The sequence below is a fragment of the Dreissena polymorpha genome, chromosome 1, assembly GCF_020536995.1.
Source record: "Dreissena polymorpha isolate Duluth1 chromosome 1, UMN_Dpol_1.0, whole genome shotgun sequence".
Taxonomy (NCBI): Eukaryota; Metazoa; Mollusca; class Bivalvia; order Myida; family Dreissenidae; genus Dreissena; species Dreissena polymorpha.
The window spans coordinates 24,054,228-24,075,896 of NC_068355.1; the positions used below are offsets into that span (position 1 = coordinate 24,054,228).

General features: G+C 34.2%; 1 protein-coding gene across 1 annotated transcript; it reads left to right on the plus strand.

Moving 5' to 3' along the window:
- Nucleotides 1-1,131: 1,131 nt before the first annotated feature.
- On the plus strand, nt 1,132-18,674 carry LOC127846898 (uncharacterized). The gene is made up of 7 exons (XM_052378705.1): nt 1,132-1,294; nt 6,818-6,931; nt 14,120-14,241; nt 14,477-14,702; nt 16,294-16,410; nt 17,312-17,532; nt 18,098-18,674. Exons 1-7 carry the CDS (start codon nt 1,162-1,164, stop codon nt 18,512-18,514), a joined length of 1,350 nt encoding a protein of 449 aa, XP_052234665.1. The 5' UTR covers nt 1,132-1,161; the 3' UTR covers nt 18,515-18,674.
- Nucleotides 18,675-21,669: the final 2,995 nt, after the last annotated feature.

Sequence of the window (21,669 nt, forward strand, 5' to 3'; positions counted from 1 at the left end):
CAGTTGTTTTATTCGGTTTGAATATAAAATACTTAACCAATGAACTTTAATGGGAACAATATTGTATGTACCCGGTAAGATTGTAGTTTCAAGCAGTACTATGCATCTTCAAATATAAATAATGCATAATGCAACTAAAACAGTTCTAGTATATAATCACTATAAAACTTTTTCTAATTAATCATGGCAAAGACATGTGCGACCAAAAATAAAGAACACACTTGATAGAGAAAAATTTATTTAATGATATTTTAAAAATTGTTTTTGTATACAATTGGAAAAATAGAAACTGCGAACAACAATATAATGAAATATAAGAAAATCATTACTTTGACATTTGAATACCTCTTTTTTTCGTAGTACAAATTACAAGGTCCCACTAAAATATTTCACTAGCTTTTCTTCAATTGGATTAAATCATAAAACAAAGTATTTTTACCAAACAAACAGTGTAATATACACGAATGCGTCTACTAACTATGTCCTATTGTCTTATCATGTTTAGAATGTAACGTGTTTAAGTTTTACGTTGTAAATTTAACGGACAAACACACAAACCAATCCAACGGTTTAAGAATACATGACGTTTGCTCCCATTAACATAGTTGTTTTATAACATACCGTTTTATTCATTCTTATATCTCATCTGTATAGACCAAAATTAAAGTGCAGTGTTTTTCACATAGCCAGCAGACAGGTATACATTATATGTAGCTGGGACTCGCTTGAGATTACTTTATGTTCTGTCCATCCACCCGGGAAATCTTTGAAACCTGTGCACTAGTGATGTTTGAATGTTAAATCACAAGGCTATATTTCTTACCGCCTTTACGTTGGTTCAAATATCCCATGTATTTTTGTGTAGAAAAGGAGACACAATGAATGGTTATTTTACCGGTAGTAATCCAACCAGTATGTCACGAGTACACTCATGGATGTTGTGTCCGGTAATTGCGTAGTACCAGAAAAGAGGTTTTAAACAGTCTTAAACAATTGTTTAATTAAAAATTCCATTTCTAAACGACATCTCGGTATTTAATTGCAATTTATAAAAGGTCTTTAGTTAGCAATAACACTGTGACAAACAATTAAACAAATGTGGATAAAATGTATTGTTTTTCCAGTTATCTATTTTACAATCCGCTCAACTGCGACTGCCAGATGGAATGGCTCATTGAGACGGCACAGGACAGCCAGTCCAATCTCACAGTATCCGGCGCCGTGTGTAGTAAGCCCGCACACCTGAAGGAACGTAACATAAAAAGTGTCACCCAAGCGGATCTAAACTGCAACGGTATGTGCATAGTTGTTACATTAAAATAACACACCGTGTCTTTTTTATCAGCTTACCAGAGCACAACGTGCAGACTTTTCTTGTCTGCCATGCGTCGTCCGTCGTCATTCGTCCGACTTGCGTCGTCAATACTCACCTAAGTAACACTCTAAAGGCCACAGTTATTGCCCAATTTTGTCGGAACATTTATCATAATGAAATATCTGCTGAGTTAAAAAAAAAAAATCCGTTTAAAAGATGACCGTTAGGGAGCGAGGCAGATGTCTAGAGTGACTTTAGTAAAACTTTTGAGACAATCGAGACTTGTTTTGTATTTGGTTTAATCTTCATGTAACTTTGTCAGAATATCTGTTCTTATGATATCCCCTCTAAGTTAGTAAATGGTCCCAGTCCTTTAAAAGCATGACATCCAGTGGGAATGGTAGTTTTCCTTAGATGGCTAAAGCAAAGCCTTGTTAATACCATTGAGTTAGAAAATGGTCTTCGTATGTTGAAAAAAACATGGCCGCCACTGGGCGGGACCGTGTTCCTTAAATGGCTAAATGCATTCATCATTTTACTTGACCGGTCTGGTCGTTAGGGGGGATAAGAGACGACGAAACATAGATCCCCCGCCAGTCAGGTTGTTTGTGGGCTGCCATGAGTAGCTCATCAAATTTACCATCCAGCTGTTCTTATGTCCGACTCGACGGTCACCTCTAGCAAGGGTTTCCTGAGCATAGTCTTGCATAGGAATTTAGCCGGTTGACGTGTTCAAATCAAAGCCAGCTTGCATCCTTTGACGGTCAGTCGGATGGGTCTTTGTGGGCTAACAAGTTCTGCTGTCATGTTCCGGACGTACTATTTGATCTTGCGCTCCAGGTAAGAGATAACGAACAGTCCACGTAGATACTTGTTCCTAAAGGCCTGTATCCTGCGTTCTGTTTCCGCGTGATGTGACCAGATCTCGTAGCCACACAGTAAAATTGAGACTACGTGGGACTTGAAACACCTATGCTTGCTAGAAAGCGGATGGATGTCTGGCCAACGCTGCAGTTGTTATGGTGATTCTTATTAGGACCTCATCGATGATTGTTCCATCATTAGGCAGGGTTTCTCCTCAATAGGTTTGTGTGTTTTTGTCTTCATGTTAATTGTCGTTTTTGGTGATTTTGTTCATGCTATTCGCCATATGCTTTGACTTTTCTGAGCTGACCTCCATCCCGTATGCTCATGCTCTTTCGTAGAGCTTGTTAATGAGATACTTCCATTACTGGTATCATCCATGGTCAATCGCATAAGCGAAACCCAAGTTGGAGGTGGATCTGCCACCGATGGAGACCGAGCTGTGGGTTTTTCGGAAATCTCCTGCATTATCTCCTCACAAAAAAAAGGTTAAACAGGACGGAAGAGAGAGGAAACCTTGACAGACGCCCACTGATATCCAAAAAAGTAATGCATTTGTCCATTTAGAACAACTGTGGTGCTAGCGTTTCCATAGAGTTCTTGGATCACTTGCAACAGCACTTTGTCAATGTTGAACCCTTTCAAAACCTGACATAGTTCATCACTCTGCGTGAGGTCAAACGCTTTGTTCACTAGTTTAAGTTGTGGAAGACCCATGTTAGTGTTTCAGGTGTCACAATGATGACTCTGCAGTTGAAGATCTGTTTCACTTTGATCAGCCCAGACTTTAATCCAGTCCGCTATTCTGCCAGCAGTTATTCAACCTTACTTTTCAATCGGTTGATGATGAATCTTGGATGGCTCATGAGGCTGATGGTATGGTTTTTCTCACACAGCTTAACATTGCCATTTTTAGGTAATGTAATGACCAGAGACTGTGTCCATTCATAGGGTCACTTCTTCTTGTCTTCTAGAAAAGTGCCGTGATTAATCCAGGCGTTGCCTCTCCTCTATGTTTAATAAGCGATTAAAGTACGTTGTCCACTCCAGATTGTCCTGTCTTCAGTTTGCTCACTGCATCATGCACCTCTGCCTTTAGTATGGACAGACTTTTGTCCTCTGCTCTCGCACTGTGATCACTTTGGAGAAGACTGGGTCAGGTTGAAGGAGATAGTTGTAGAAGTCGCTGCGGTTTTCACTTTATCTATTTAGGAATGCGGTACTCTCTTTGTCAATGTTGATTTATGCCACATCAACCAACTCCTTCTTGGCCTCTTTCATCTTCATCCTAAACTAGCCCACCATGTTTGTTTTCTGGTATTCTAGGCCCATGACTGGTGTACTTCTCTTGCATCAGACCTGTACTCTTGTCGCAGAGGTTAAGGATCTCTTCGGCCATCCGTGGCTTTTTCTTCGTCCTCTCTTACCTAAGAAGATCATTTGTTGAATACAAAAAACGTCTTTGATTATGTAAGTGATGGTGTCGATGAGTTTTTCTTACATGTTCATGGCTAAAACCTTACCGGAGAACTGTGATTTGAATGCCGCTTATAGATCTGGATCTCTCAGTGTCTCCAAGTTAAATCTAAAGTGAGATTCTTGGTGTTGCGCTTGTTCTTTGATATGAATGAGTGACACTAGTAAAAATGCATATTTTGAAACCTAATGACGTTATGCATGCTATTGGTGATATTTATCTCTAAGTATTGATCTTCAGAAATTATATATCAACCATATAAGTAAATGTTAAACAATGAAACTTTTGTTTTATCATTATTGAACGAAAATATAAACTAACAATTTAGAAATTAGGATGCAGACACATGATTATTATGGTTAGTTTTTTTATTGTCGGTAAATATAAAAAAATATTTATGGAGCATCCAGTATACATTTACACTAATTAAATGAAGCATTTAAACCTTATTTACGTTAATAAAAAAATGGAAAAAAATTAATCAGTGCATTTACAATAGAGTACGGCAGAAAATTGATTATTTCGCTCTAAACCGACATTTCGGTGTATAGGAAATGTTTAAGTGTTTTTCGATAGGGAACCTGTTCCTGGTGAAGATTTAGGGTCTTCATAACTGCAAGATTGCGTGCAAAATGTCTGCCATGGTCATTGTTATTTAGTTTTACGTAGCAAACTGTTAAATATAATGTATTATAATGTCCTTTTGGAAGTGTCACGCATGGTAAACATAACCAAATAAATGCAACTAATGTTATATTTAAGTATGAAGATTGCGTTTACAAAGGCTTCCCACTTTCAAGATGGCAGTTGACAACTTGCTGGTAAAATCATGATCATATTAACATTTGGCACAATGATATTACATGTGTGCACATGTTACAAATAAAGTGTCGGATTACATTATTTTTTATTTAAAATGTGTACAGTTTAGTTTTATATGGGTATATCGTTTGAACACGAACATTGGATACAGCTTATGTCTTTAAAGCCCCATCTTCGATTGTTTTATTTGTTGTATTTGACAAAAATACCGGTTTAATTTCATGAGTCAATTTATATATCAATACAGTATACGGATTTAGGTAACAATTGTTAACAAAGATCAAGAGCAGGCCATCTTTTCCAAACATGTATAAAACATGTATGTGTACCATTTTATCTAATGCTGGGTTGACTCTAGCATAGGGCAATGCTCTTGTGCTAATATTTGTTCAGTTGACATATTTTGTCTTTTATACCAACGATAACATGACAAAGTCTCCAGCGTCCCTTACTGTTAATTATGTTAACTCTGTTTACTTCTGGCTTAATCCTAAGCATCTTCGCTAATCTTCCCACGCTTTTGCTTTTTGTTTTAGTTATAAATGTCCACACATCTGTTACTACTAATATCTTTCAGCAAGCTCTAACGTCAATCTATGAGAGTTTCAGGCTTTAGTGTTGCACGTCTAATCCTCTTCTTACCATGGATATAACATTTACAAGGTGTTTCTATAATCATGTCGCTTGATATGTCATTCTATACCCCTTAAACATGTCTCAAGGCGTTCCCTCCTTTTAAAAACTTGTCGTGTACACTTTCAGGCATTTAGTCCATGTGAAGATAATAGATGCCGCATTTTGCATTATTGAGTTTGTGTAGCAACATAGAATTACGAGACGTTGTATAACATCCTGACACTGTTTGGCAATACACAAATACACACACACACACACACACACACACACACACACACACACACACACACACACACACACACACACACACACACACACACACACACACACACACACACACACACACACACACACACACACACACACACACACACACACACACACACACACACACACACACACACACACACACACACACACACACACACACACACACACAACACACAACACACACACACACATACACACACACAACACACACACACACACAAACACACACACACAACACACACACACACACACACACACACACACACACACACACACACACACACACACACACACACACACACACACACACACACACACACACACACACACGCACGCACACACACACACACACACACACACACACACACACACACACACACACACACACACACACACACACACACACACACACACACACATACACACATACGTGCATGCGGGTTCGCCTTGAATGAGCCATCCTGTTTCCTGTACAACAGGATCATACTTGAATTTACAATTAGCCACAATTAGCCACAATTAGCCACAATTTTAGTTATATACTTCAAATACTGTTGGTTGTCTTACCATTAACTTATAGCTGATAACTATTTGCTGATTAAGCTGAATAAAAACTCATCCATGTCATGTTCATTTTAATTTTGCGGCAAAAACAATAGTGGCGTTGTCAACCATTAGTAAATAATTTCGGAACATATTTAATAATTATATAAGACATTGTTTAATCCATGCTTACCGATTTTAAATCGTATTAAAATGTAAAGCATCTAAATTTAACGAATAAACGTACACGATACTTACACTTTGTTTGAATTATATTATGAAGAATATGAGTAAAACATGTTTCTTCTTATTTTCTTTGTCGTTGATCTTTTCATGTATAGGCAATAATAGATTGAATGGATTGTTTGTGGCTTATATTTAATATACCTTACAAAATGTCATTCATAAAGACAATTATTCCAGTTTACAATCATGACATTTAGATCCAATGGATTGTGATGGAAATTCAACTGCAAAAGTTTGCATAAGCGACCATATTGGCTGACATTTTTGGTATAATCTTGAATGTTAATGTGATCAATTTACTCACAAACTAGAAAGCATTTTACCAGCATTCTAATTTAGTTTTACAAAAGCTAGATAATTGATAAAAACATGATTATTTAACCACATTGTATTACCATTTCACAATGTTTTCCATTTGTTAAATACTTGTCTTGGCGTGTTGTTACATTGGTCGATGTCACCACAAATGCATAGGCTACGTGTGGCGCTCAAAGTTATCACTCTGTTACACATGTTCAAAACAAACACTGCGTTTGGAGCATTATTGCTAAATGTAATATTAACGACCTTTGTACATTATTTTTAATGTAATATAGGCGTGTTCGTCCAATAAACATTATTGAATGTAAACGAATGTATTTCAGACAACAGCGATTGCGCGCCTACCCCGTGTAAGAACGGCGCCACGTGCATTAACCTTCAAAACGCGTACTCATGCATATGTTCACCGGGCTGGCAAGGCATCAACTGTTATCAGGGTATGGCTATACATTGCTTGAAAATAAACAAACTTGTTGGATTGCATTTCAGTTATTATCATGTTTCTATGACAATATCTTAAAAAGATTTTGCATACTCAGCGTGTAAACTAGTAAAACAAGCTTTATTTTAATTATTATGTATTGTCATTGCTAATCAATGGTTTTGCTAATGGTACTGACATTTCAAAACTTAATATATTTGTTAGATAATTTCCATCGCGTACGTGGTGTACAGTATGAAAATGAATTATGCATTATGATGACAGTTTAATAGTGTTATAAATTTTAAATATGAATTACGGAATGGAAATTATAATTTTTTAATGAGAAAGATTGCGTCCAAAATGGCTGCCAAAGTCAAGATACCTCCTCAAAACTTGCTGCGTAAACCAAGATCGTATAACAATTTTTCTTACGAATAACGCAGATGTACAGATATTACAACTTAAGTAGAATTAAAGTGTAAAATAGATTTATGGCAAATTTGTGGAAGCGGTAAAAAACAGTACATATACTTTTTTAAACCCATATTTTGCAATTGTGCGAGTGCTCGTTTTCTTTTTTTTTTGTTACGTTGTGTCAACAACTAGGTAACTAGGTATTATTAAAGAAAAAGGCGTGTGAATACTTTGTTTAGCCAAATCGTCAGAAAGCTTTCTCAGAACATGTATTCTTAATATATCTCAGCTTGGTAAAAATGTGGTTCCAGATTGTTGAAAACACAGGCACATGAGAACCATACCAGTTTGCTTATATGGTTATGGTGAAATAATTTCTTTTTTGGATATTGCTAAACCAGCAATAAGAACAAACTTCCATCGTTAATTGATAACCACGATACTAGAGTACATATATATGCTAAGAAAGCGTTCAGTTGATGCCATGCGTTAATAGTATTGTGTTATGTTGCAAGCCTGCACTGACGGTACGTTTGGCAACAACTGTGAGCAAACGTGTTAGAAAATATGTAGATTAAGAATGAACATTTAAATCGTTTTGTGTAGAACATTTTTGACCGGTAAAATCTATCAGTAAGTTAATAATTCTTCTAGAACAAGATAAAAATAAAACCTTTCTGAACATAAATCAAGGTGATTAAGCCCGAATGTAAATGTCGAAGCGAAATAAATGTTTGCGCATGTATGCCACTGTTTTGGCCTCGGTTACCCATTGCCTAGTATGGCGGACATCAGTGGCACAACATAAATGAAATACGGAAGCGCGAATGTTGATGTTGAGACGGAGTCAAAACACGCTCGCTTGTAGGTAAATTAGAAAACGGTCGCGGCTATGTGTACAATGAAATCAAAAGGGATTTATTCGTATTTGCTCCTCCAATAGAAACAATATTGTGTAAGTTCTACTTAGACACTTTTTCAGAAAATGTCAAATACTTGATTAACCATCGTTTTAAAAATATCATATGAATTATTGAGCAGCTCAAATATTTAAGCTAGCAACACAATGAGTTTACCTATTTGAATACGCCACCTTTACAATAAAAAAACAGACACAACTATATGTAATATTATATGTATAACAGTCTCTTATATAAAGTATATAGTATATATATATATCTATATATATATATATATTTATATATATATATATATATATATATATACAGGGTTCGACATAAACTTTTTTTTACAGCCAGACCATCGGACCAGCTCCTCTTAAAATGTACTAGCCCGAATCTGATGTCTACTAGACCATTAATGACATAGCAAATAAACAGAATTGTGTTGTGTAACTGTTTAATCAGGTTTCATCAGAAAATTAATAGTGAACACAAGAAAGTTATTTGATGCACAGAGTAAAAAATAATATAAAACTATTTAACAACATAAATTGTTTGTTATAATTTCACTGTTTATCACCAGTTAAACAAATGATGTCTGTACAGCAGGTGACATTTATTAAACGTTATCAAATTCTAGCCTCCTTGACCGCTGTGCTCCATGCTACCACAGCTCCAAGGACCTCTTCCATCATAATCTGTGTCAGTTTTACCGTCTGATTCTTCTTTATTAACTTATTTGTCGGACGAAAATCCAACCTTGAACAAAGCCATTCTTTAAATTACATTCTCTCGTCTGTTACGCGGTCACCAAAATGTTTACATCGACGATAGCGATTTTGGATAGAAGTCGTAAAAACATGATATAAAGTTCTATGACACTGTAGAAAATCATTAACTCTTTCAGTGCTGAAACGGAATTTTGAAGGTCTTTGCAAACAGTTTGGATCCAGATGAGACGCCACAGAACGTGGCGTCTCATCTGGATCCAAACTGTTTGCTATTCTGATAGTATTCTTTGAAAAAAAATGAAAATGCTAATTTTAAAAATTCAGCAGACAACATTTTAGCAGACTACAAATTTCCCTGCATGCAAAGGGTTAATATTCATGACAACCAATGGAAACAAGCTATTTCTGCGGGAAGCTCTCCTTCGCGTCTATAAATAGCGATGAATCATGTGAATGCTCCGCGTTTATTTTATATACGCTAGTTTTGTTCTGATGTAAATAATGGATACAATTGTTATTTTACACATCAAGAGAAAAAGGTTTTCGGTTAGTTATAGTTATATGAATCAGTATAGATTGTGTATGTACGACCAGTCGGACAAGCTAGCCCACAGTTTAACTAGCCCGACCACCGATCTTACTAGACAATGTCTGTCGGACGTGCCTTAGTGTCGAACCCTGATATATATATATATATATATATATATATATATATATATATATATATATATATATATATATATATATATATATATATATATATATATATATTTGGCGTTCTTGTAAGCTTGTCTTAAGCGCGACTTTTAATAGTATGTGTTTAAGTTCACCTGAGCTTATTGCTCATAGGCGAGGGGGGCTTTTAGGATTACGTGTTGTCCATCGTCCGTCAGTCCGTGCGTGCCTGCGCCCGCTAACTTTGACTTAAATACTTTTCTGCCTCAACGTATGTGCAGATTTAAATGAATTATCACATAAATGATTATTGTGTAACACTTTAAAGTTCCTCGTTCCTGTAAATTGCATATGAAAATCACCAAAGCTAAAAATAAGTATTAAAAAACTTCCTTCTCCGAACGCACACGCGTCGTCGTCTTTAAATTTGGTGTGTGATTACATTTGAACGAGGGCCAACGACTCTTGCGATTGTATAGAAAACGATTTTTAAAGTTATTTTTGTTTCAGTCTATATAATATGGTTAAATGTTTAGTGTGTTACTGTTTCCTCAAAGTATGTTAAAGAATACCACGAGGTCGAAACTTGCCTAGCCCTTCTTGTTGTTTCTTGTTGTTCTATTCTATTAAAAGATGATTATATAAAACCACAAGGCCCCAACCATATTTGACTACATCATGCCCATGTTGTCATAGCTTGCCTCGCCAAACGGTTGCAATATTTACACAAACTTAAATTGTAAATAACTTTTAATATTTATTCTATGAAACCACAATGGCCTGAGGTTTGTTATTTGGAAATAAAAACATCGTGTAGTTGTATTTTACAAAGTGTAATAAATTATGTATTTTCACCTTGGTCAAAATTTACACCGACATAAAGCTTTCTATTTCTCCTTATATGTATATAGTCATGTATGTAATATTTTCCACGGGATTTTAAAGGGACTGTCAACCACAAAGAATGAAAAAAGGAAAGTCCTAAAATACCGTATTTTTACAATTATTGGTTTATATTGATTGAAATATCACGACTGTCATATTACATTACTTCAAAAAAGTTCATTAATTCGGTAATACAATTTCGCAATGTGACATCGAAAGTGCATCGCAAAAAAGGGGATATAACTATAAACACACAATACATAACGCAAGTAGATTGATTTGTCTATATATAAAATATATCCAATTCACAACGCATGCACAATTTGCATTCCTGGGTTTTACACGTGACGATGATGATCATTCTATTTGCGTAATTTAAATTTAACTGGTAGTTACCTGGTACCTGTACCCAGTAAAATTGTATTATCGAACATTATGAAAATATGAACACTAAACAACGTAATGTAATATACCAGTCGTGATATTTTTATCAATATAAACTAATACTTGTAAAAAATACGGTATTTTAGAAAGACAGAAAGTCGAAGGAGACTTAATTATTACCGTTCTATTACACTGTCAAGTTGTGTCCAAGCTCTTTTATACATTTATAAATGCACGCATAAAAAAGTTCTATACGGAAATTAACGTTTTTTTTCGGATGCGAAATTTCGATGTCGTTAAGGGTATCCACAAAAGTCGTTATTTTTATTGTTCACTCCTTTATTCAAGAAAGAAAAAAGAGTCCTTACGACATGTACGTGGACATGCTGAACTATTGTATTTTTTGTTACAGAGTTGCAATTTGCGAAATATTTGGATATACCAAGCCAATGGAATAAGAAAATGAGCACTATGAGAACGTTTTCTAAAGAAGATGTATTACGTTATTTGTTTTCGGGAAAGAATGTGCTCTTATCAGGAGGTCAATATCGAATGTTGTTCACAATACGAATACGATAAGCTCACTTGTTATGTTCTTCGGGTCATACTGTTTGCTTGCTTATTTTGTTGTGTGTTTGTTTTTAGATAAATAATCATCATAATAAGAGAGCGTGCTTAAAGCGTGTGCTCCCTGGAAAGTCCAAACCGCATAATAATATGTTCGTATAAGCTTCAATTCATTGAACCAATTCCTTAAAACAGGTTGATGTTGAAATATAATTGTGATTATTTTTCCACATTAAAAATGCGGGGTTTGCTATTTATTATGTTTGCACAATGATTCATATGGTTTTTGTTAGACGATTTAGCTCCTCCATTTATTTTAAACAACTTAGAATGTGTTATTATTACATGTTTACACAAATGTGAAACTGCTATGTTTGAGTGGTAATGGTGTTGCCATAATAAATCTACGCAAACGTGGGCGCGGTGTATTTCTATTAATATAAGGACACTAATGTTACTCCAAAACCCCCGTTATAGAAAAGGTCCTTAGGGAAGCGTGGTGTGGTCCCCGAGCGGCATGGATCTGGTTTCTGTATACTGATTATTAGGGACTTTACATTTATAACTGACACAGCAAACACAATAGTCACTTACGCATTTATTTATCTTTTTAGTACGTTCAGATCTTGTTAAAATATCATAAAAGTGTATTTCATTCACTAATAAATACCCTCAACGTACAATGCTAATTTGACATACCATCGACCTCGGAGACTCGGCTTCCATCGTAAATCAAACGCCCGCCAACTAAACTAGGTTATGAATCACTTAACACAGAGCGTCTTTGGGTAAAGACCGAGGGACACCGGAACTAGTGAAAAAAGAGTTTTACAAAAAGCGGTATATAATCATATAATTAAGGGGTTCAAAGTCGTCAAACGGAGTTAATATTCGGCATAAAAATAAGCATGTAAGCATGTAACATCTTTATTTCGTACAAATACGATTATTGTTGCAACCACTGCCATTTGTTTTGTAATTTAGTTGTTGCACTTATTACTGTTTGATCAATTCTTTTTTAAAGTCGCATTTTGTAATTTTTTATTATACCATGATTAAGACTTATGTACCACGTACACGTCGTTATATATTCAATGCATGAACTGTTCTGAAATATATTTTGGTAATTTTCTCTGAAACCGCAGGGAACATATGTTTGTTATTTGGCAGATAACATTCGCAGGACTTTATCGAATTATAAACTGGCTCGCTGGAATGCATTTTTAGAATCGTCTTTATGGAGCGAGTGTTCATTTGATATATATATATATACACTCAACTAGTTTGTAACCCGTATGCTGGAACAGAGCTGCCGAAATGACAGGCCATACACTGTGCAACATGTGTGTACGAGTTTGCAATCTGCGTTATATTATATATACATTTGGCAGCCATAACTCTTGCAGGCGCTGTGTTGTTGATTGGTCAAGTTAACGCTAAAACGGCGAAGGTGTGCACATCTTTTAATCTGTGTCAACACATATTGTAATCGCGCTGATTATTTGAGATATTGATGTTTGTTGTGTTGATCGTTCAGATATTACCGAATGCGACCTTGCGCCGTGTAAGAACGGCGCCAAGTGCACAAATCTTCAGAACGCCTATTCTTGTTACACTCATTATGTTCCTTGGTCTCCGTGATACAATAAGTGCTTTCGAGCGCTTCATGTAATATTGAATTCGCATTGTGTATTTATAAGTAGGTCTTCTATGAATCAGCATATACTTTAGTCTTTCGTTTTACGACATCAGGAACGGTTCCATAGAGAGCAGTCAACAACGGGTAGCATAAAATGTATTCCACTGGCTGGGGGCAGTGCGATTCTGTGTACAATTAAATATCATACGTTAATATGTTGCTATTTTTTAATGATTCTTTCAATATAAAGACGTTAAATAAAGCGCTGTCTATAAAACATGTTTAATCTTTTAATCTAATCATTAAAACGGTTATTGACATTCAACAGTTCAACCAGTAATAAATACACACACACACCACAATATTCACGTATTTTCGCACTGCTTTTAAACTCGATTATGTCAATGTTTTACACAAATCCACCTGCCAGTCATGTGTTGAATGAATTTGTAAAATAAATGTGATGTATCTATATACAATATTAGTTTCAATGACATAATTGCATATGAAAAAAAAGTTTAACCAAGACACGCCTGATTAATTACAAAACTTTTATTGGAACAACTATTTATATATTAATTTAATGTAAGGTATCGCAGTGTGCCTAAATGGTATTTATTTTTTTATTTTTTTTCAGTGCAACACCTCCGTATAATATTACATACATAAACAGAATATTACATGTCCACACATACGTTCAAAGCATTTCATATATTACCTTGAATTCAGTAATTGCACTTTTTATGACGGGATAAGCAATTGACTTTTCACTAAATAATAGTCTTGTTTTCTTGCTCTTTTTATAACTGCCGATAAACAAGGGCTATGAAACATCAATTCAACAATCCGTAATAGTCAATATGTTGAAAATTATTTTTGCATAATGATTAAACTGAATTTCGAGCATTTAAAGCTAATAAGAATATTTTTAACTGCATTTTACTTTTAATCTTCAAAATGCTCATTAAATGTTATTTCAGCGTGTTATATTACTTACATTTAAGAGTGTGGCGGGGTCCGGACAGATCCATTTGGCGTCATTACGAGCCCCAACTATCCACAGGATTACGAAGACTACACTGAGTGTACCTGGTTTATCAACGCACCAGAAGGCAGACGGATCAATGTGCATCAACATTTATATTTTTTAATTAATCTATGTATGGCATTGTATAAATACATAGGATTATATTGTTATTACATTTGACATTAAAGCAAAATCAAATCTGATTCCTTGTACAGTGTTACATATTCAGGTTTTTAATAAAACATGTTCTTCATGCTACAATAAATATGTTGTATAGGTACATAATTGTACCACTATATATTCCCGCAAAATTACGTGTCTTTTATGTTTTCAGGTGAACTTTACCGACTTTCGATTTGAGAGCTGCGACTACTGCGAATGTGACTACTTGGAGCTTTTCAACGAACCTAACGCCTCCTTGCCGTCAATTGGCAAGTTCTGCGGGACAACTCCACCAATGGGATTTCAGTCGCAGTCGAACTATGTCCGTATTGTATTATTCACAAACAACCACATTACTCGTAAGGGATTCAGTCTGAATTACACATTCTCCACACAAGGTAGGACTCCTTTGAATAATTCTGTCTTTTGCGTGTCAATTTAAAAGAGCTTTCAACATGGTCTGAATCAAAATATGCCCTTCTTCAGATCTTTAAAACCAGAGCACTTTATTGTAGTAATATTATTTTACTTATATAAGCTCATATCTATTACACCGCTATGCGCGAGATCTACATCCATTTCGCTGTGGCACATGATTGTCCGGCCATTTGCTGCGACGCTTGAACAATTTAGAAGCCTTTGCTAGCTATTATCCGAATGTTTTCTGAATTTTGCCAACGCCAAATCCAAACACCTACGCGCTTATCAGCTATGTTTGAATAAGGAGCTTAGATAAGACGAGAGCACGACTTGCGGGTCGTTTATAGGGGCCAATGATGGTGCTTGTCCCCTAATAGTGGTCGATAGGGATAGAAAATAATCGGTACACGTGATATATGAGCAATTAAAGGCATGATAATTTTTTAATGTTAATTGCATACGACTATTTCAGCAATGTTACAAAAATAAACAACCACTGTAGATTTTTGGCGGTAGTGTGTTATTGAAGAACACAACAGAACATGTGTTTAATTATGACTTACAAAATGTACATCGCCAATATAACAAAACAGCATGATTAAGAAGATTCATGTCAATTTAATCATATAATTTCAGTAAAATGCGGTAAACATTATCATAAATTGATTATGAATAAGAATAAATTGGACATCTCGCATTTACCTTACCTTTTGTTATTGCATCAAGTGTTATACATATATTTACACTTTTTCAAACACGTTGTAAGTCATTACACGCATTTCCAAAAATGCGTTATTCCGTTTTTGAAATCCCAAACGCATTTCCGAATGTTGTTAATGCAATGTTAACAAAATCTATTTACACATTATCATTACTCCAGAATGTCAGGTAAATATTTTGTCCTGATTAAAAGAAGGCCAAAGTTATGCATCATGTCCTCGAATCATCTTCACGAAAGTCCTGCTCTTCATTACTCGATTACTAAATAAAAATGTTGAACGTTGAGATCTTTACTTTTTATGCACGATTTTCTTTCAAAAAATAAAATCCTGCAACCCTCTTTTCTAAATTAAAACAAAAAGTGTATGTTGTATTTACGTTGTTGCAATTGTTGAGATAAGTCAATATTGATCTGTGACAGCAACAGCAGAAAAAAACAGCGACAATACGTTCTACTAAAATAACTACTTAAACAGCATCAAGAAAAACAGCAACAAAAACGTCTACTATTGTTCGCTAGTTTTAACGTACATGTTAAATATGTACAACGCTTCCGAGTCCGTTTTCTGTGACTCAAACCAGTATTTGGTGTCTTTGAGAGAGATGTAAAGAACGCTCTTACAGAATGGATCGAATCCTAGATCTCTCGGTCGCTAGGCGGACAGCGTGCCAAATACGCCATGGCAACCTGTTATACAATGACTATTCTTATAAATACTTATACGTTTACTATTGCTAATACTACTTCTTTTATCTTTAATTTATTCGATTTTATTATATGAACTCACATGGTTTTGAAAGTTTTTATTCTATTGACAGTTCAATTACGTTTTATCATGAATTCCATAGCCGATGAAAATAAAGAGCAATCGTCGACAATTATATGGATTGCAACGACGTTGGGCTTATGTGTGCTAATGGTTGGCTTCACCACCACTGCTTGTTTGTGTATCCGAAGGAAGAAAAGTAAGAACATAAATACATGTACTTATGCTATGCTCTGATATTTTGTCAACAATAAGGGATTGAACTTGTTTTTATTTAATTGCATCATGCATGGAAAAATCTTAATTATGTTGCTCTTGTATATTATTTTTATGGCGATAATACATTAACATTATATGAACTTAATACGCAATTTTATTGTTTCCGCTTTGAATCGCGATTCTATAATATTTTGATTGCAGAATGTTTATTAATAAGCACGCTTAGAGTTAATGTAAAACATTAATCTAACTAAGTAAAGATATTTTTATTTCAAATACAGAGAAGAGGGCCCAAAAAGCCATTCAACTGTAAGTAGATTCGTTTCAAACACATAACTTATAGTACCAATTAGGAGATTTAAAAATATAATATAACTGAAGTGAGAATATAAAATGGTAAAATTTGTTAGAGATTTCCGTTATTGCTAATAATGTGTAGTTGCAATTTATATATATATATATATATATATATATATATATATATATATATATATATATATATATATATATATATATATATATATATATATATATATATATATATATATATATATATATATATATATATATATATTGATACAGGTCTTATTTAATGTTTAGGAAGGAACTAACACCAACGGATATTCCACTAGGTGAGTTCTTGATATCATTCCAATACCAAGTCATATTAAGTACACAGTAAGTGATACGTCTTTTATAACATTATATATGCTTCAACTTATTTTGTGCAAATGGACGTTTACGCAATTGGTTTGCTTAATTAACCGCTCACATACTTGTATTCACACTGTTATTGAAACACACATTTGTAAATTTGATATGGTTAACCGTTAACAATCATTAATTGACAACTGTGATATATTTTACATTTGTATTTGCAGAATTGATAGAAAGCAACAGTGGTAATTATGATGTCTTGCCCGACGACAACAATGAAGACAACATCAGTAATTATGATGTCTTACCCGAAGATAATAATGACAACACCGATCAGTATGATGTATTGCCCGACGACGTCCATGACGACTGTATCGTTCCGTATGCAGTCGTCCATTTGGACAATACAGAGCGTGATGCGACACCAATGTACACATCTCTCCAGGTTTGTTGTACACTTTAAATTGATGCTTCTATTTGACGCAGATATATTTAATGTTCCTCTTAGATTTAAGTGTGTTATTTTATCATACAGTTTTTACTCTGCTAAATGTCAAAAATAACTCAAGATACAAGCAAAAAGGTATTCCTGATCTTGTTTGAATTGCCAAACGTATATGTTAACTATAACACGTTCATGCCAATTAATTGGAAGCCTAATTAGGTATATAAATAAGTAATCACAACAGCCAATGAATGGACAACATATTGACAGACAACGCTTATAAACATTGCAAACAAACAATTATTCAAGTAATTGACTTTTCACTGCTAATTGTGCGATCAGTATGCCTTGAAAACATCTTAACCCAAATGATTTAAACTGTCTGGTCCAAGGAAGTCCAAAGCAGTGCAATAAATTGTTATCATTTTAGGCTTTAGGCTTTTTGTTTCGTTTTCTTACTGCATTGTGTTGACATTGAAATTTGTAGATTGCCGTAGACATGCGTGTGATCGAAAGGCTCTCTTTATTTAAGGCTTTCATTATTCCTCTATTTTTTTAAATTAAGCCACATATAACAGATGATTATCTGCACACTGGTTTGCGAGAATCCACCTACATGATCCCAGCGTCATCGTATGTATTGGGCCGGATACGTGAGAGCGAAACTTCAGTTCAGACACATTCGGCAATGGCCGAAGAACTAGACAATGCCTCTTCATCGGAGACAAAGAACAAGGCGTCTGAAGAACTGATAAATTCCACAAAAGCAATAACAACTAATGCAAGCGCCGAAAAACTGTTTGATTACGTTGAATATGAGGACAACTTTGAAGCGGAGACAGATAACACCGGCGCCAAACAGGAGAAAAATTATGAAAGTGGCGCATCGAATTACACAGACTTTGTATTTTGGGAGAATGACACTCAAGGGGAGAAAAACAAATCATCCGGAATCAAGGAGTACGTTTTCGTATTAAAATAAGGAACACATACAGACATTTTTTTGCGAATAGGAAAATTTTCATGTTGTTTTAACATACGCAGTCAATTGTTCAATTCCTCAAAGCAAATTTACATGTTTGTGTAGCAAATATAAATATTTACCACCATTTACGAACCTTGTCAAAATAAACGACCTATACATAAACCTCATGATTTCAGAAATTCTTGGATATAGTTGCCATGCACATAATTACGATTAATGGTGTTCCTTCTTTGATTTATTGGTGTTTTTTTCTTTATTTGGGGATACCGCTGTGTGTTGTTGTTGTTGTTGTTAAAACAAAGACCGATTATTTTAAGAATTGTGTACGATAAAAGATTGCTGGGTATAAATGTCGAATACAGATTCTTTTATTTGCTCGGCAAGCATGCGTCTACCAATACCCAGGCTTATTGTTCATGTATTTTGTAAGCATCCCTTATTATACTAATTTCCATTAACGATTTGAGGAACATTGTTACGCGTAGTTAACGAACCTCTTTTTCGATTCCTCAGGACTTCCTTAATACACTATGACGTGAGTGGACGATCACTGGTTTAACTGGTTTGTGAATAGCATGCTCTTCAAAAAATGAACAAACACTACTCTTTCAAAAAAAGTTGATGAACCCCAACAGGTACTACAGGAAGTTAATTTATTTGATAATGCAGTTGGAGATTTTGACACACAGTATCATTCTATTTGCCGATAACATCAGCAATAAGAGCCCTATGAATACACAAAATGTGATCTCACGAATATTTAAGAAGAACAACACATCGGATTTGAGATATTCATTTTTCACAAGTATCAAAGTTAATTATGTGTTCAAAATATCAATGTATGTTGACCACAACAATATCAAAATGCAATGGTATTTTTTCTAATTTAAACTATATTTAGCCATGTTCATTTTCGAGGTTAAACTGTAATGTTAAACTGTTAGGTAAAGAAATATAATACTTTCCCAAATTGTGTTACAAGTTTATTTCCGATTTAAATATGGCTTTTTTTCCTTTATGTTGTGAAATGCAATACTTGAAGCTCAATTATTTTGCCATTTTACTTCGTATGTAAAAGATAAATTGTTTACTATTATGTTATGTCTATAAGTATACTATTCATATTATAATGTATTGTATTATAAAAATATATATTTTTAAATGTTTTGACGTATATTCAACAGTAACCTGTTACTAATTATGATCGCTAATTAACGCTGTGTGATTATTTTTTAAACCACACGATACCATTTTAATTAATGTACATACAATATACGTTTTAACCAAAGATAATACAAGAGTATTAATACTTTATATAACCTAGCGCAGTAGAACTGAAAAATGTACGCCGTGTACATAGTTTTTGCAATGTTTATGCCCCGACGGGAGGAATATAGTTTCCGCACTGTTTCCGTTTCTTCAACAGTCAGATAGTTTCGGTGTTTGCTCTCTAACTCAATAAGTGTTATACGATCATTCCATGCACTAAGAAATTATTACTATTAAATTCTGAATATAATGATATGTTTATATTAATCTTGTGTACAAAGCATATCTCGAAAACTTAAAGAGGTATCAATTTAAAACAAAATAAAGAGGCCGATCTCATTTAGTGGATGTGAAGTGAACAGTTTATGCTGCTTTCCTTAGTTTACAGTTACTGTCCGTTGTTTACCATTCTCCCGTATGTGCAGATTTATGGTCTTATAGTAATTTTTACTTTTCATTCGTCCATAATTACTCAAAAAGTCGCGTCGTGTAAATTATATACCGGGAAGATGTAATGATATAGAGCGGGGGCTTTTGTTTATATCTAACCTTTTTCTTGGCTCATTCTGTTAAACAAGCAAAGCAATTGTTTATGGAATATTGTTTTCCCTGAATTGTCCTGATTGTTTTCCAAATATTTGTGACAATATGAATTTTTTTTTGCTGGTGTTTATAACGCTCAAAACCCATTTATTGCTTATTATTTGTATGAATTGTTGTTGGTCTAGAAAGCATTGCAAACTTATTTTCTAACTATGTTGGAAAAAAATGAAGCATGAATATTTTCCTTTGTACATTTGCTGAATGTGTTTGTGCGCATATATATTCTAAAAATGAGAAACAAAGACGTTAGGTAACCTAACAATGACTTGAACGAATAACGTGTGATTCTTTAATGAAAACACGATTTCAATGCGAACTAGTTAATGCCGCTATAAAATAGCGCAAATGAATATATTTCAATTGGTAATTTTGACCAATTATACTTTTAAATGTATGTTCATTTTTATTAACATGCTTCATTCGTACTTTAATTAGACTTACATTATATTTTTTGTGAAAATTGGCGTAAATTTCGTTAGGTAGCAGTGAATTAACATGCAACTGTCAAAGCTGACATGCTACGTGCACCTTTCACCTTTGGAAAGGAATAAATCGTATGTTCAGATACCAATGCCCTTGCTGCATACTAGTCGGCATCAATAACTTATACTTTTTGTATATTTAAGTGATGTTGTTTGTTAACATGTGTTTGTTGTTCTACCATTTCTTGGCGTTGTATATTTACTTTCTACTCCTTGATAACTAAATCTGATTCAGTCTTAATTTAAACATCTGTGTTGTTCTTTTAAACTATGTATATTAAAGTAATTATAATGAGTAAAGATCTTTTTTACTAAAACAGGCAAATGTCGATTGTATTTACATCAACCGTTAAAGGAGCTGATTTTCTGACTTAAGATATTTCGTGCGAATTTAATTTTCCAGACTTTGATTTGTAATAACCAACTGATTATTTGACCATTATTTAGAAAACAATATCTTAATTTAAGTAAAACTTTTTTACATAACTGCACACACTGTTAATAAAGGCGTGTTCTTTAAAACGATAAATGTTCTAATTTAAAATTGTTATGTAATTATTATTATCATATTATGTATCAATATATTCATAGCAGAAATGTATACTTTTTAAAATCCAACATATATCATGCCATGTATCTTTGTTTTGTATATTTGTCAAATGATAAGATTGTTATGCTTAAGCTTAATTAATGTTCTGTTCTGTTCTGGCTTAATCATATTGAACGGTTTCAAATAATGCATTGCCGCAAGCACACCTTGCTCAGTAATTATGTTCATAATTGCACTGTTTTGGGGAA